Below are 17,500 nucleotides of genomic sequence, written 5' to 3'. Positions count from 1 at the left end.
GAAAGTCTTTGGATAAACAAAGAAATCAAACGCGAGTAAATATCTGCGTGGCTTTTCAACGATGGTGAGAACTGAGGGACCTGAAAAACGACTCATTGCTGACTGTATTTCTGCTGGACAGGTAATTTTTCATTTTGATTAAACATTTTTTTTGGTTTATGTTTTCATGAAGCATGTATCAAGAGCACATGAAGCTTCCTAATATAGCTAACATAACATTACTTAGCATAAAGTTACTTATAATATAATACTCATAATATTATACACTTAGCCATTAGTAGAGATGATAAATACTCAATATGCTTAGCTCAAGTTGATCGCTGTTGTGTTGAATTTTGCAAAATTTTAATTTAGATAACAAAATGCATGTGTAAAAGCTAGTACACCCAATCCAGGAACTTTTTTTTAGAGCTAAGTTAGCTTTAGCTGCTATTCAACAATGCTTTCATCATGGAAACTCTTACATGCAAAACAGTATATGTTATGAATCTTACACGAAATTCATCTTCATCACAGTATAACTGATGTTATTGGAAAAACATGATGCTACCCGTTTTCTTTGCCTTATAAATATAACTAGCTCGTTACCAAATCAAACAAAAATATATTTTAAACTTTACCAGTACCGGTATTGTAGCTTGATAGTGAGTGCTAAAAGACATCTTATTTGTTTATATTCATACTGATAAAGTTAAGATGTTTTATTACATGTGATTCTGATATGATGTCACTACATACACACCGCTCCTCTCAGGTCAATAATGCCTCTTCCAGCTGATTGCTCGGTGAAGCGTTCATGTATTTTGTGGGCGTGGCTTTGGAAAGAGCCCAGAAGGGAGAAGGTGGAGTGAATGGAAATAATGAGCCGTCTTAAAAACAGTCATGAGAGGTCTACAGACACTCAATTTGTATGCTCTCTTTTTCAGAGTACTTACATTTTAATTATGTATTGATATATAAAGAAAGTTAAAACAAATTTGGAAAAAAAGGTTTTTAATTTTTACCTACCCTACCTTTAAAGCAGCACTAGGTAACTTTTCAACCTTCATAATATATTTTTTAAGACTCTTGTGATGATAAATCGACTTACAATAGGTTGAATGACACGTCTGCCATAGCCTGACGGGGTCTGTATCGTTTTTAATCGTACTTTTAAACTTCGGGTTTCGGGTAGTAACCCGAGAACAAAAAGAACTACAAAATTCAACTGCTTTACGGCATATAAGTCACTTTCACCAACACCCACACTTCCTTACATTCAGACGTGCGAGCCCAACTTTGTTCGTCGGATAATATAGTCATGTCCGAAGCAGCACAGACACATAAGAAAGAAAAGGTTTTGTTGGAGGAAAGCAATAAGAGGAAACGAAAAAGTGATCGGATTAAAGGCAGGACGAGGATCAACATGTGACCAGCGTTTGCTCGTCGGCGTGAGCTGAAGGAGGCGTGCCCGACCGATGCTGTCTTGCTTGTTACGGTGAGCTACCACTCAAACATTGAACTGAAGTATCATGTAGATTCTGTAAAACGGTAACCAATAGACTACTATAATGACGCTGGCTTGTAAACGTGAGCATCGTGATTATTTGGCGTTTGAAAAAAATAAAACCCATGAAATTATATTCATATGACATGCTGAAGCATATGCCACTGACTGTAACGTTACCTGGGATGAAGACATTTCACACGCGACGCCAGAAGAACTCGAAATCCTCTTGCAGTGTTCAGGGGAACTGTTAGTGCTGCACCGACCCGCGGGACGCATTTATGAAGTTATTTGGCCCGCCCGCACCACTGTATATATTTTTACAACCCGCCGCGCACACGCGACCATTAAATAGACATACGGGGTCCGCGGGTTATGAGACGACCCGCGCATCACTAGTTCAGGGCTATCAGGGTTGTCATGTCAACAAATGCACGCGCAATGGCATCCCCTGTTGTAGGATTACAGAGTTTACGACAGTAGTTGAGGACATAATTTTTTCCAAACTGTAGGGGGACCCCGAGAGCAAAAGTAGCCAAGTGGGGCTTTAACAGTAATAACGGAAACATAAAGCAACTTAATGCTACACTGTGTGATATTTTCCCCCATCTAGCGGTGTAAAGGTATATGACCATCCAGTGAATTTTAGTTTCTGTTCCTCTCAATTCTGATTTCGTTTTAACTCCTACAGTGGCCGATTTAGTCCAAGATTAACACAGCAATCCCCCTCTTCACATTCGACACGGTGCCATCGAGTGTTAAAACGCGAAAGGCGAAGCTTGAATTTACGGGTATGTCCCTCTTTGGCTAATGTACTTTCAAGATGGAGGAGCAACATGGCGACCGGCATTCGAACCCCTCACCCGTATGTATTTTCAATGGCATATTATAAACTTACGAGAATACTTTATTACTTGAAAGAAGTAAATATACATTAATGAGCACATATATTTGAAAGAACTAAGTGTTTTTAGCTAAGAATAAATAAAAATAGTTACACAGTGTAGCTTTAAAGGCTACACATGAATTTTTTTTCACTAGTGAGGTAATAACAGCTCTGTTTAGAGATGCATAGGTAATTCACACAAGCTCTCTCTCTCTCTCTCTCTCTCTCTCTCTCTCTCTCTCTCTCTCTCTCTCTCTCTAATAACTTCATTAATAGCTGCAGTACAGCAGTAGAATCGGGTGGGTATTATTTTTCTAATAATTCGACCGCACGTCGTCAATTATTCCTTACATAGTATTTATAAAACTTTCTGATTTACCAATAATTTACTTCAGTTAGCTGCCAAGGCAAGAGTTCTAAGTTAAAGTTGAAATTGTTGTCGTTTTTGCTCATTGCTTCACTGTTTGTTATGGGCTGGACCTCCAGTCTTTGCGCGGGAACATTTATCTTCATCTGCGAGTTTGTTCAATCAAATGACTGGTCAATTGAGAAGTTTATTTGGACATGTCGTCCATTTGGGCCCATCAGGAGATCAATGACTTAGTTCAAGCCAAATGATCAGACCAGACTAATGAACTAATGTGTGTGAGGTGTTAAATGAAGAGTGCTTTTGCAGTGGGTGGGCGGGGCTTACCAGAAGATTGACGGTGCAGCTCATGCGGTTGTTTCGACTGTCATCGCTCATCACCGTGCGGTAGTCAAGGAGACGCTCGAGGAGGCCGGTCACCAGGGTTACGAAGTGCTGCACCTCGGTCAGCAGCGGGGGGCGTCCCAGAGCGCACTCTAAAAGACTGAAGCGGCACACGGTCAGACCAGCTCTGGTGCTCTTGGCTTTAGTTTGATTCAGAGATTTTAGGAGGATTTAGAGGTTCTTATGGAGCAAAGCCAAGATTATACAAGACCACAGTGTGTGTGTGTGTGTGTGTGTGTGTGTGTGTGTGTGTGTGTGTGTGTGTGTGTGTGTGTGTGTGTGTGTGTGTGTGTGTGTGTGTGTGTGCGTGTGTGCGTGCGTGTGTGCGTGTGTGTGTGTGTGTGTGTGTGTGTGTGTGTGTGTCCGTCCATACATGCTCTGTAGCAGCTCCATGTATCTCTCGTCTCCTCCGCCTCCTTCCACTTCATGATCCAACTTCAGAATGATCTCGTTCTCAAACTGAGAGAATAAGAATGAGATTATCATTATTATTTAATTATTTATTTTTATTGTCTTAATTATTTTCTTGATTATAAAATGTATTCATGTATTTTTACTGATTGATTTATTGATTTTATTTTCATTGCTTATGTGATGGAGAGAGAGAGAGAGAGAGAGCAAAACCTAGATGTTGTGATGTCCTAACAAAAAAAAAAACCAATCAACATCAATCTTAATTCAAACCTAAACCTGCTAATGTATATTTTAAATGTATTTTATAACTTTAAATCTATTCCATAGAGTTTGTAAAATAATATTCAAAGAAATCTTTAAAAAATAATTATTTTAACAACTTTTACCATGCTTAAATCCATTCCCCAGAATTATATAAATATTCCAGGGATTTAAAAAAAATATTTAACATAGTTTACCATGTTTAAATAAATTCCTAAGAATTATACAAATATTGCAGGAAAATATAAAAAAACATTTTTTAAAATAAATTTTACCATGTTTAAATTCATCGGAATTATAGAAATATTCCAAATATATATTTATATACATATTTAACTCATTTGACCATTTTAAATTTATTTTGCAGAATGACAAATATTTCAAAGAACTATTTATAACAATATTTCAAACACATTTCACTTTCTTTAAATATATAGAATTATCGAAATATTCCATAGAAATATTTTACAACAAAAACAAGAAAGAAAAAGAAAGAAAGAAAAAAGATTCAGTCTGTGCTGGCCTATGCAAATTATAATTAACTTATCCAAACAATAATACGAATGTGTGTGAAGTCCCCACAATGACACACAGTGTATAAATGTTTGGGAATGTTAGGTTTTGTGTAGACCATAAAGGCTTCATAAAAGTATTAAATTATGCATTATTTGCATGTTCAAATGTTCAATATGGGAGTTTAGCTTATTAAAAGAATAATGGAAATAAAACTCAAAAATAAAACAAAGGTCTCGACCATGATATAAAAACAGATTGTGTCTGTGTGTGTGTGTGTGTGTGGGGGCATGTTTTTGTGACATATCAGGGCACAAATGTGTATAATGACATGGGTATGACTTAGGTATTACAAGAAGAGGGTGACTTGAGGACATTGGCCATGTCCTCACTTTTCAAAATGCTTATAAATCATTTGAGAAAGTAAAAATGCAGAATGTTTCCTGTGATGGGTAGGTTTAGGGGCAGGGGCAGTGTAAGGGGATAGAAAATACGGTTTGTACAGTATAAAAAACATTAACAAAAACACACGTGTGTGTGTGTGTGTGTGTGAGAGAGAACCTTTTTGAAGTGTCCTGAGTGGTTGTGTTCACACTGCATCATGTCAAAGAATATGGGGATGGTTGCTCTCCGCAGCTCTTCCTCAGGGATGAGCGTCATCTCCAAAATGGGACCCACCATCCCGGGAATAAAACAGATCTTATTCATACCTGGAAGTTATGACAATGAATTAGCATAGACATTAAACTCATAATGCATATCACTGTGTATGAGTACACACAGTCTTACCGAGCTTGTACCACATGTCTCTGATAGCGAAACCAATCAGCCTCCTCATGTCCCCGTATCTGAATGAAAGAAAGCAGGCAGCACGCACCCATATGTGTTATGATTTCTCTATACTGGTGAGAGCCAGACTTCTGAAATCATTATAAATAGAGCGTGTCTATAAGCAGCTTCCGCTGGTTTAACTGGGATGATTCTGGTTTAAGACTCACTTGGCCAAAATTGTGGTCCTTTTGGTGGAAGAGAAATGCTGCAACTGCAAAGACTCCTGGGTAATAAACGCCACAGCCAAATGGAAGTAATTATTCCATAACTACAGGAGAGAGAGAAATTATGATCAAAGGAAATCAGGATGAGAGATGATATCAGGGCTATTAAAACGAATTAAATCTGATCTCGATAAAGAGACACACACACTCACACACACTGACCTGCACTTCAAAGTTGTTGTTGTCGAGAAACTTGAGGTTCATGGTGTCGGCGTATGTGTTGATCGCTCGGAGGAACACTCTGATTGGACGAAATACCAGGGTTATTATTGTTAACTAAAACTAAAACCACAGAAAAACATTACTTGAAATTAAATAAAATAAAATAAATAATTTTGCTTCAGCTGATTGGTAAGGCAACTTTTCTAATTTTCGTCTAGTTTAACTTGATCTAAAATAAAAATAAAAATAAATAAAAATACAACTATATAGGCTCATTAAAAAAATAAAATAAAATAAATGGCTTAACTTTTACTTTGAAATTAAAACAAAAATTCCAAAAACAAAAATATTCAAAATCGGATTATAAACTAGTATCTCGATACTAATATAACACTGGAACATTGATTCTTAATAAAAGTTCATGAACATAAAACTTATGTATGTATCCACAGTTTTTACAAATGAAATCAAATAAAGTATTTGGATAATTGATTCATATTTATAAATGTCTGAACATCATTCATCAGCTCAAGTGTTTAAATGCAGCTAACATTTCTTCTTCATCATTGAGTCTCAATGTCTTTAAATCAGCTAGGATTTTTTAACACATTATATCGCCAAAAGTTTTCGGACGTCTACCTTTACATGCACATGAACTTTAATGAGATCCCATTCTTAATCCGTAGGGTTTCATATGGATTTGGCCCTTCTGTGAAGGCTTTCCACAAGGTTTAGGAGTGTGTTTATGGGAATTTTTGACCATTCTTCTAGAAGCTCATTTGTGAGGTCAGGCATTGATGTTGGATGAGAAGGCCTGGCTCGCTGTCTTTGCTCTAATTCATCCCAAAGGTGTTATATTGGGTTGAGGTCAGGACTCTGTGCAGGCCAGTCAAGTTCCTCCACACCAAACTCATTCATCCATGTCTATCTGGACCGACGCTTTGTGCACTGGAGCGCAGTCATGTTGGAACAGGAAGGAGTCATCCCCAAACTGTTCCCACAAAGTTGGGATAATGAAATTGTCTAAATTGTTTTGGTCTGCTGAAGCATTAAGAGTTATTTCACTGGAACTAAGGGGCCAAGCCCAAACCCTGAAAAATGACCCCCCCCCCCCACACACACACACACACACACACACACCATAACCCCCCCCTCCACCAAACTTTACACGTGGCACAATGCAGTCAGGCAAATACTGCTCCTGTCTAAACGGCAAACCCAGACTCGTCCATTGGATTGCCAGACAGAGAAGCGTGATTGGTCACTCCAGAGAACACGTCTCCTCTGCTCTAGAGTCCAGTGGCGGCACGCTTTACACCACACTTTGCACTTGGTGATATAAGGCTTGGATGAGCTGCTCGGCCATGAAAACCCATTCATGAAGCTCTCTAAACACTGTTCTGGAGCTAATCTGAAGGCCACATGAAGTTTGGAGGTCTGTAGCGATTGACTCTCCAGAAAGTTGGCGAATTCTGCTCACTGTGACCCTCAGCATGTGCTGACCCCGCTCTGTGATTTTACCTGTCCTAGCGCTTCATGGTTGAGTTGCTGTTTTTCCCAATTGCTTCCACTTTGTTATAATCCCACTAACAGTTGAGCGTGGAATATTAAGTAGTGATGAAATTTCACGGCTGGACTTATTTTCACAGGTGGCAACCTATCACGGCACCACGCTTGAGTTCACTGAGCTCCTGAGAGTGACCCATTCTTTCACAAATGTGTGTAGAAGCGTCTGCATGCCTAGTGCTTGATTTTATAAACCTGTGGCCATGGAAGGGATTAGAACACCTGAATTCAGTGATTTGGAGGGGTGTCCCAATACTTTTAGCAATATAGTGTATATATTCACTTTTTCACGCATTTTCAAACTGTTTAAGCTTTAAATGTTTTTGCTTGTAAAGTGTAGTGAAAGTGTTTTTGTGCAACCTTATACACAGATGAACTTAAAAACTGTGATATTGAATTCCAGGGAAATATACTGAGGTCAATAAAACACAATATACTGCCACTGTCTGCTTTTAAAAAGAACTCACAAACATACAAACACGTACACGAACAATCCATATTTTCACTGAGCTCAGTATATGACGTTTCTCTCTGTGTCTGCAGGTTTATTCCTCTCTAAATCTCCCTTTCTCTCTCATTGACCTCTTGTCTGAAGTGTAATCAATTTTAACAGAAGACTCCAGAAGACTCTGAGATCTCTGAGACTGATGGTGGCTGTAAGTGTAGATCATCTCAGGAGCTCTAGTGTTTTTGTGTTCGTTTTTGCTCTCACCGGTTTTGCACCATGATCATGGTGACCCAGTCAGATGGATAGACATGTTTACCAATGAGATCCTTAAACAACAGAAATGTCTCCATCAGGAAGTCCTGCAAGAACAGACACACAAGGTACTCAACTGCTGAATCAAACAGAACCACATGATAGACAGACAGACAGACAGACAGACAGACAGACAGACAGACAGACAGACAGACAGACAGACAGACAGACAGATAGATAGATAGATAGATAGATAGATAGATAGATAGATAGATAGATAGATAGATAGATAGATAGATAGATAGATAGATAGATAGATAGATAGATAGATGGATAGATGGATGGATGGATGGATGGATGGATGGATGGATGGATGGATGGATGGATGGATGGATGGATAGATAGACAGATAGCCAGATAGCCAGACAGACAGACAGACAGCCAGACAGACAGACAGATAGACAGATAGCCAGACAGACAGACAGATAGACGGCAGACAGACAGACAGACAGACAGACAGACAGGCAGACAGACAGATAGCCAGACAGAGAGAGACAGACAGACAGACAGACAGACAGACAGACAGACAGACAGACAGATAGATAGATAGATAGATAGATAGATAGATAGATAGATAGATAGATAGATAGATAGATAGATAGATAGATAGATAGATAGCCAGACAGACAGACAGACAGAAAGACAGACAGACAGACAGACAGATAGATAGATAGACGGCAGACAGACAGACAGATAGACGGCAGACAGACAGACAGACAGACAGACAGACAGACAGACAGACAGACAGACAGATAGATAGATAGATAGATAGATAGATAGATAGATAGATAGATAGATAGATAGATAGATAGATAGATAGATAGATAGATAGATAGATAGACAGACAGACAGACAGACAGACAGACAGACAGACAGACAGACAGACAGACAGACAGACAGACAGACAGACAGACAGACAGACAGACAGATAGATAGATAGATAGATAGATAGATAGATAGATAGATAGATAGATAGATAGATAGATAGATAGATAGTCTTACCACTAGGTCTGTGGTCCCACTGAAGGTCTCGATGTAGCGTGAATAGTGCCTGTCGCTCATCTGACTGAGAATCGCTGTCATACAGGCCACCACACGAGACTAGAGTGGGACAGAGAGAGACGAGGATGAAATCTAAACTTCAACAACAACAAATGCAAAAGTCCTGAATGTCTCGACGCTCTGATTCCGCTGAGGGGACAGAAGATGATGAACAACATTTCAGATGGTTTAGAAAATCTTTCAATCATTCAAATCGATGTCCAATTTCCCCTCCACCATCACTCTGCATGTGCCCCCCCTCTCTGATCAGATGATAAATGATACAGGCGGAGGGGAAAAGTGATGGATGATGGATGGATGTTTGGAGACAGAGAGGTGAGACACATCACTCACAGAGCCCTCACAATACTGACTGTACGCTGCTGATAAAACTTGTGTGTGAATATTAATGAAACGAAGTATGCAGTTTATTGTCAAACATCTGAAGTAAAACAGTATATAAATATTTGAAGAAGATCAAGTGTCTTATGCCTGCAAATGATGGAGCAGAATCAAAAACAGCCTTACGATTTACACAAAAAATATGTTCATTACACTTAATTAAACAATATACACTATCATTCAAAAGTCAGGAAAGTGTTTTTTAAAGAAGTCTCATGCTCACTGCGGCTGCATTTATTTGATAAAAATATTAAGTAAAAACTATGAATTTTTTAATCACAATTTAAACTAAATGTTTTCTATGTGAATACCGATGAGGCATAACAGTATGACAGGTGAAGTGAATAACACTGATGATCTCTTCATCACGGCACCTGTCAGTGGGTGGGATATATTAGGCAGCAAGTGAACATTTTGTCCTCAAAGTTGATGTGTTGGAAGCAGGAAAAATGGGAAAGTGTAAGGATTTAAGCGAGTTTGACAAGGGCCAAATTGTCATTGCAGTTTTGGAGATGCTCTGATCCAGTCGTCTAGCAGTGGTGAACCGGCCACAGGGTCATGGGTGGCCAAGGCTTATTGATGCACATGGAGAGTGAAGGCTGGCCTGTGTGGTCCGATCAAACATAAGAGCTACTGGAGGTCAAACTGCCACTGTTGGTGCTCCAAAAGCACCAACAGTGGCACGTGAGCATCAGAACTGGATCAGAGCAATGGAAGAAGGTGGCCTGGTCCAATGAATCACGTTTTCTTTTACATCACATGGATGGTCAGGTGCATGTGTGTCGCTTCCCTGGGGAACACATGGCACCAGGATACACTATGGGAAGAGGCAGTGTGATGCTTTGGGCAATGTTCTGCTGGGAAACTTTGGGTCCTGCCATCCATGTGGATGTTACTTTGACATGTAACACCAACCTAAGCATTGTTGCAGACCATGTCCACCTGGAAACAGTATTTCCTGGTGGCTGTGGCTCTTTCAGCAGGATAAAGCTCATCTGCCACAAAGCAAAAATGGTTCAGGAATGGTTTGAGGAGCACAACAGCAAGTTTGAGGTGTTGACTTAGCCTCCAAATTCTCCAGATCTCAATCCAATCGAGCATCTGTAGGATGTGCTGAACAAACAAGTCCGATCCATGGAGGCCCAAGCTCGTGACTTACAGGACTTAAACGATCTGCTACAAACAACTTGGTGCCAGATACCACAGCACACCTTCAGGGGTCTAGTGGAGTCCATGCCTCGATGGATCAGGGCTGTTTTGGCAGCAAAAGAAAGACCAACACAATATTAGGAAGGTGGTCATAATGTTATGCCTGATCAGTGTATTGTAAACTGTAATTTATTCCAGTGATCAAAGCTGAATTTTCAGCATCATTACTCCAGTCTTCAGTGTCACATGATCCGTCAGAATTCATTATAACATGCTGATTTGCTCCAGACACATTTCTAATAATTATCAAACAAATGTGCTGCTTCATTTGCATCCTTGATGAAAATGAAATGAAGTATTCATTTCTTTCTTTTTTTATCTTACTGACCCCCAATTTTTGAAGATTGGTACATTTTAAGTTTAAAATTAAAGTTGCAAAACATAATAGATACAGTATGTTAGTACTTTGAAAATGATAATGTCATCAGTAATGCATCATGGGACCATTATACTCTCTAGAATCAGCGCCGTTTTTAGGCACAAGCGAACAGCAGGGGTTTCAAATTCTAAGATGCCAAGGACCCCCAAATATGATGAACCATTATGAGAAACCCCCTTAAATCCATCTATATATTATTTATGTATGAAAAAACATTTAAACTGTTAGATAAATAGTAAGTGAAAAATTGTATACTTAAATATGTAAGTGTATACTATACTTAATATAGTATATATTATACAATATATATATATATATTAAAGTTGGACGTATAAACCTGAAGAACATGTTCAATAAAAAATTACTTGTATAAGCAACTTTCACAATAAATGTATGTAAGCAGCTTATGTAGTGCATTAAGAATACAGCTCTACAAACCCAGTGAGCAAGATAAAGGGGACTATAGTGACAAAAATGTGCGCATATCTGATTAAGATTTGTGTGTGTGAAGGGTGTTATTGCCGCCCCCACTAGTTCCCTCACACTATTGGATCAGAGAATTGTCAATCTGAAGATTCCTGTATGCCACTGGATCAGAGTACTGTCAATTACGGTCAAAAAAATGTGCATATCCCGTTTGCGTTTGGATGCTTTGGCAAGGTAATGCTTTTCAAACCATACAATATAGCTACATTCAAATTAAAGGACAGTTAAAAAACAGGAAGAGTAAAAAGTGCACAGATCTGTGTTTTGCTAGGGCAGTATTTATGGCAGGAGAAATCACGCTGTGAAATGGGCAGATAGCATTGCTCAGTATAACTTCACACTCACTTCAGCATTTCATGATAAAGTGTGTTATCTTTTGACTCTATAAAGCTTTTCTTCTCTTACTTGCACCTCCAAAAGGTTTTTGCGGCAATGCATTGTTAAAAGAATCCGTGTTTTTTAATTGTCCCATATAAAACGTTAACGGCACATTTAAAAAATAGGATAATAAAATGTGCTAATTCACAACATTAATACATCCTTTATTAAATCACTTTGACGATTGTAACGCCTCTTTACGGATGGTGTTAAATGCTGAATCCATTCGCTCAGTTCTAATGGTGCTTCATGTAAAGTTACGTTATTTAAAGGGGAAGTTCAAACAAAAAACACACTGAATCAGCATTTATTCCTATTACTTTCATTTGAAATGTAATAATAACATAATAATTATGTAGTTATGTCTGAGAACAATTTCTTAGCAGCTAGGGAATGCAGTAACAACGTTTTTAATTTGACTGGGGACACCAATAAGGATTTTGCCTAAGGCGTCAAAACAGCCCTGACTAAAATACACAAAAAATATATTACAATTGAAAGTATGACACTCTTCTCCAGACAGAAAAACTTCTGAAAAGTAATGTGATAAACCCAGCAGGCAGACAGAGTCTAAAGAGAAGAGTTTGAAACGATTGTGCTGAGACAGTTCCCATCAGCTGTTTAAAGAGCTCTGAGATCTGTCCTGCTGCTGCAAATATGCTGATCACACACACACCTCTATTCCTTTAAACCGTGTGTGTGTGTGTGTGTGGTGAGATTTATCTGTTGTGTGTTATACATCCCACTGCTGTCTGTCTGCAGTGTGACACACAACACATATCACATGTGTATTTACTGAAGCTGCCTAATGCCTGTGCGATTTCAGCAATCCTATAAGATCATTACAAATCAGACTGTACATGGATCTAATAAACTTGGGTAAAATATGTAGACTGTACGATGATGACACCTATTGAATCGTAGGCTACAATGCAAGTTAGTAGAGAGGAATAAAATGTCATCAGCATGCTAGTGGTAAACAAACCACATTTTGGCAATTGTGGTTTGTATGTGCACTGATAAAAGAGGAAGTGAAAGAGCAGAATACGGACACGGTCATGGTTAGGGACAACTTCGCATGCCGATAATGCAAATGGAGTTTGGTTTTAGCGCCATGTCGCATTGATCAATACACCTGTTTTGCACTTGTATTGGCTAGTCAGTAGATTGAAAATACAGTGCCCTCTACTAATATTGGCACCCCTTGTAAATATGATCAAAGATGGCTGTGAAAATAAATCTGCATTGTTTATCCTTTTGATCCTTCATTCCAAAAATACACTTAATTTTAACCTTTCTTTAAAGTAAAACAAAATATATTTATGAAATAAATGAAAAAAAATAAATAAATTTTTTCTAGTTAACATTGGGCAAAATGATTGGCACCCAATTATTGTAATGACCCTTTCCCAGGATTACAGCTCTAGTCTTCTCCTATAATGCCTGATGAGTTTGGAGATCAGAGACCATTCCTTTATACAGAATCTCTCCAGATTCACAGATCTTCTCTTCGGTTCAGCCGCTCATCTTCTTTAGGGTTCAGGTCAGAGAACTGGGACGGTCATGGCAGAGGCTTCATTTTGTGTTCAGGGACACATTTGTGTGTTGATATTGGATCATTGTCCTGATGTAAGATCCAACTACGCCCCATTATAAGATTTCTAGCAGAGGCAGTCAGTTTTGTTTTAGTTTTGTATCTGTTGTTATTTGCAAGAATCCATGATGCCATGTATCTGAACAAGATGTCCAGGACCTCCATCAAAAAAACAGGCCCACGACATTAAAGATCCAGCTGCATTTTTAGCTGGGGACATGGGGTACTTTTCATCCCATGTCTGACAACTGAATATAGTGGAGTTTGTTTTTGGATGAGTGAAAAGGATTTTTATTGAAACCCTCCCAAACAACATGTGGTGATGTAGGGGCTGTTTGATTACATTTTCCAGGCAGATTCATAACATCTTTAGTTGATCGGAACTTCTTAATTATTGCCCTGATGGTGGAAATGGGGATTTTCAATGCTTTAGCTATTTTCCCGCAGTCACTTTCTATTTTGTGAAGCTCAACAATCTTTTGCTGCACATCAGAACTATATTCTGTGGTTTTACTCATTGTGATAAATGATTAAAGGGTTAGTTCACCCAAAAATGAAAATTATTTCATTAATTACTCACCCTCATGTCGTTGGACACCCGTAAGACGTGTTCAGGATACAAATGAAGATATTTTTGTTGAAAGCTGATGGCTGAGAAAGGCTTCAGAAAGGCCTCCATTGGCATTCAGTACATTCCCACTGACCCACTCACGAGACCCATAAAGGCACTAAAGACGACATTACAAAGTCCATCTCACTACAGTGGCTGTACAATCATTTTAGGAAGCGACGAGAATATTGTGTGCGCAAAAAAAATCAAAATAGTGACTTTATCCGCCAAGATATTGTCTTCCGTGCAGGTCTCGGACGTGAACTCAGGTGATAGCGGCGTTCCTCCTCTTCCGGGTCATGTATTCGAACGGTGGACCTGCGTCATATTCTCGCGCATTTTGATTTTTGTGCGCACAATAACTACGTTCGTCGCATTGTAAAATGATTGTACAGCCACTGTAGTGAGATGGACATTGTATCGACGCCTTTAGTGCCTTTATGGGTCTCGTGAGTGGGTCAGTGGGAATGTACTGAATGCCAATGGAGGCCTTTCTGAAGCCTCTCTCAGCCGTCAGCTTTCAACAAAAATATCTTCATTTGTATCCTGAACACGTCTTACGGGTGTCCAACGACATGAGGGTGAGTAATTAATGAAATAATTTTCATTTTTGGGTGAACTAACCCTTTAAGGGAATTTGGTCTTTGTGTTTCCTCCTGTGGATCAGGACGTCATGGCTGGACAGTTTAATGCTCCGAATCACCCTGGTCTGTTATTTATTTTTATTTATTTTATTTAAGATATTTTACTCATAAGCGTTTCCAGGAGTGCCAATAATTGTGGCCAACATGCATTGGAGAAAAAAATGTATTTCACAATGAGATTTCTCTCCCAATTTTAATTGTTTTACTTCAATGAAAGGTTAGAATTTTGTGAATTATTTGAATGGAAGATCAAAAGGTCAAACAATGCAGATTTATTTTCACAGCCACCTTTGCTCATTTACCCAGGATTCCAATATTAGTAGAGGACACTGTAGGTCGTAGCAGCAAACACACTGTGAGATGATCGTGCTCAATTTCTGACACTGTCAGAAAATTATCGCAGACTATCTTTGGTCGCCAGAGCGTGACAACTGACGTCTTTGAACCTCTCTCACTGTATGATGTAGGACCACCGTTTAGGAGCCACGACCACAGAAACTATCAACATCAAGTCTGGTTTATTTTGCAGCTTTGCAGCAGAGAGACCAAACACAAAAATGATAATACATACCTATAATACACAAACCTTTTGCATTTTTAAAATACAAAGGAAACATTTACCATGCATCCATAAAAATAATATATAATATTGTCTGTATTAATAATACACTCACCGGCCACTTTATAAGCTCACATGTTTAACTGCTCGTTTAGACAAATATCTAATGAGCCAATCACATGACAGCAACTCGGTGCATGTGGACATGTTTGAGACGATCTGCTGAAGTTCAAACTGAGCATCAGAATGGGGAAGAAATGTGATTTAAGTGACTTTAAACGTGTGTCAGACAGGCTGGTGTGAGTATTTCACAAACTGCTGATCTACTGGGATTTTCACACACAACCGTCTCTAGGGTTTACAGAGAATGAGCAGAAAAGAATGAGTAGAAAATATCAGTGAGCGGCAGTTCTGTGGGTGAAAACGCCTTATTGATGCCAGAGGTCAAAGGAGAACGGCCAGACGGGTTCAGCGGAGAGAAAGGCAACACTAACTCAAATCAGCACTCGCTCTGCAGAAGAGCATCTCTGAACACACAACACGTCCAAACTTCAAGCAGAAGACCAACAGCAAACTGAGGCTTCACACAGCTCAACAAAACTGGACAATGATCGATTGGAAACGCGTTGCCTGATCTGATGAGTCTCACTTTCTGCTCCGACATTCATAGGGTCAGGATTTGGCATAAACAACATGAACGCATGGATCCATCCTGTCTCCGTCAACGGTTCAGGCAGCTGGTCCTGTAATGGAGTTAGGGATATTTTTTTTGCCATATTTTGAGGACTTAGTACCAACTGAGTATTGTTTAAACACCACAGCCTACCTGAGTTTTGTTTCTGACCATGTCCATCCCTTTATGACCACAATGTTCTCATCTACCGATGGCTTCTTCCAGCAGGATAACACACCCTGTTGCAAAGCTCAGTCATCTCAAACTGGTTTCTTGAACATGACAATGTGTTCACTATACATATGACATTTTTTTCTTTCTTTTAAGGACGTCCCTGTATGTCCTTTAGTCAGATTTTTTTTGACTCCAGAAGGACAAATTTGTCCCTAAAGTATAGCTAAGTAAATATGTAGACGCAAACTCATACAAACACCCAAAGGCAGAGAAAAGGACACAATGTTTGATGAAAATCTACAGCCAACAAAGCAGCCACACACACACACACACACACACACACACACACAGAGAAATGGCAGGCAGGGCAGCGGTAGCGTTAGAGGTGTAATCTGTGTTATGTAATAAATCTAATTAAATAGAGCGGTGTCATCTATAAGGACAGATGGCTCACTCTGCCAAATGAAAATAAAACCACGCACACATGAGTCATGAATATCCCTTCATCCTGATTCCAGCGCCACACCTGTTCAAACATCTCTTATCTCTTCTGATCTGTTTCCTGTTTCTTTCGTTATTCATTGAGAAAATAATCCACACAGACCCCCACCGTTTCATATCTCTGCTAAAATGTTAATTTGATTTTCGGTGGCTTCTAGACAGAATCGGGCCAGAGTTTACAGGACTAAAATTGCTAAAATAGCTAAAAGACTTTTCAAACAATTGATTACATATAATAATATTATAATAATTATATTATAGAATTGTGTGAAAATTCTAATTCAAACCAGACATAAAATTAGAACTAATACAAGAACCAGATCATTGTAAATAATAATAATAATAATAATAATAATTTAATTTAGAATTTTACTAGCATTACCAATACTAAAACTGTCAAACTAATCAAATAATTAAATATCCCTAGTGAAAAATCAACATTTTATTTTATGCTCGGTATACTACAAATATATTTAGGTTTACATATTTACTGTAAGTACTTTACTGTATGTCTTTTGTTTGGATGTGATCTGATTTTTCAGTTTGTCCCTAAGATTAGTACACATGACAGCTACCATCACTAATAGTGATATTAAAACACATTTTAGGCTTAATATTAAGAAACGTGCACTGTGCAATAAATAAGTCCTCCAAACAAAGTTTAATTATATTATTTATATCAGGAAGTCTCAAGTGGTATGTCATTAAATATGTTAATGGCTTTATAGTATGCTTAGTATGAAATAAACTTATTTAAATACATTTTAGTAAAGGTTTTTTTTTTACTACACTGTACAAATTATGACAGCGTATGTTTTTACATTGCTTTAGCTCATCAAAAAAAGTTAAGCAATCTTCAACTTTATTTACAAGTTACGCAAGATTCAGATAATGATGTTTTTAAGTCCGTTTAATGTAATTTAAGTTCAAATAACTTAAGCATCCAAGTTGATTGTACTTAACAAATTTAAGGCAGCATCTTTGTAACTGTGTAGG

General features: G+C 38.4%; 1 protein-coding gene across 2 annotated transcripts in view; it reads right to left on the bottom strand.

Annotated features, from left to right (window-relative positions):
• dock2-like (dedicator of cytokinesis protein 2) overlaps positions 1–17,500 on the bottom strand; it is a 156,382-nt gene that overhangs the window by 23,695 nt on the left and 115,187 nt on the right. For both annotated transcript variants that reach the window (XM_067456911.1, XM_067456912.1), the window contains exons 27-34: positions 8,857–8,955; positions 7,807–7,901; positions 5,529–5,607; positions 5,310–5,410; positions 5,101–5,159; positions 4,873–5,021; positions 3,497–3,582; positions 3,067–3,223 (exon numbers count right to left, since the gene is read on the bottom strand). In XM_067456911.1, coding sequence (XP_067313012.1) covers positions 3,067–3,223; positions 3,497–3,582; positions 4,873–5,021; positions 5,101–5,159; positions 5,310–5,410; positions 5,529–5,607; positions 7,807–7,901; positions 8,857–8,955 — 825 coding nt within the window. The remainder of the gene's footprint in view (positions 1–3,066; positions 3,224–3,496; positions 3,583–4,872; positions 5,022–5,100; positions 5,160–5,309; positions 5,411–5,528; positions 5,608–7,806; positions 7,902–8,856; positions 8,956–17,500) is intronic.

This window comes from Pseudorasbora parva, chromosome 11 (genome assembly GCF_024679245.1).
Source record: "Pseudorasbora parva isolate DD20220531a chromosome 11, ASM2467924v1, whole genome shotgun sequence".
NCBI lineage: Eukaryota > Metazoa > Chordata > Actinopteri > Cypriniformes > Gobionidae > Pseudorasbora > Pseudorasbora parva.
This window is presented reverse-complemented; position numbering and strand designations above follow the sequence as displayed.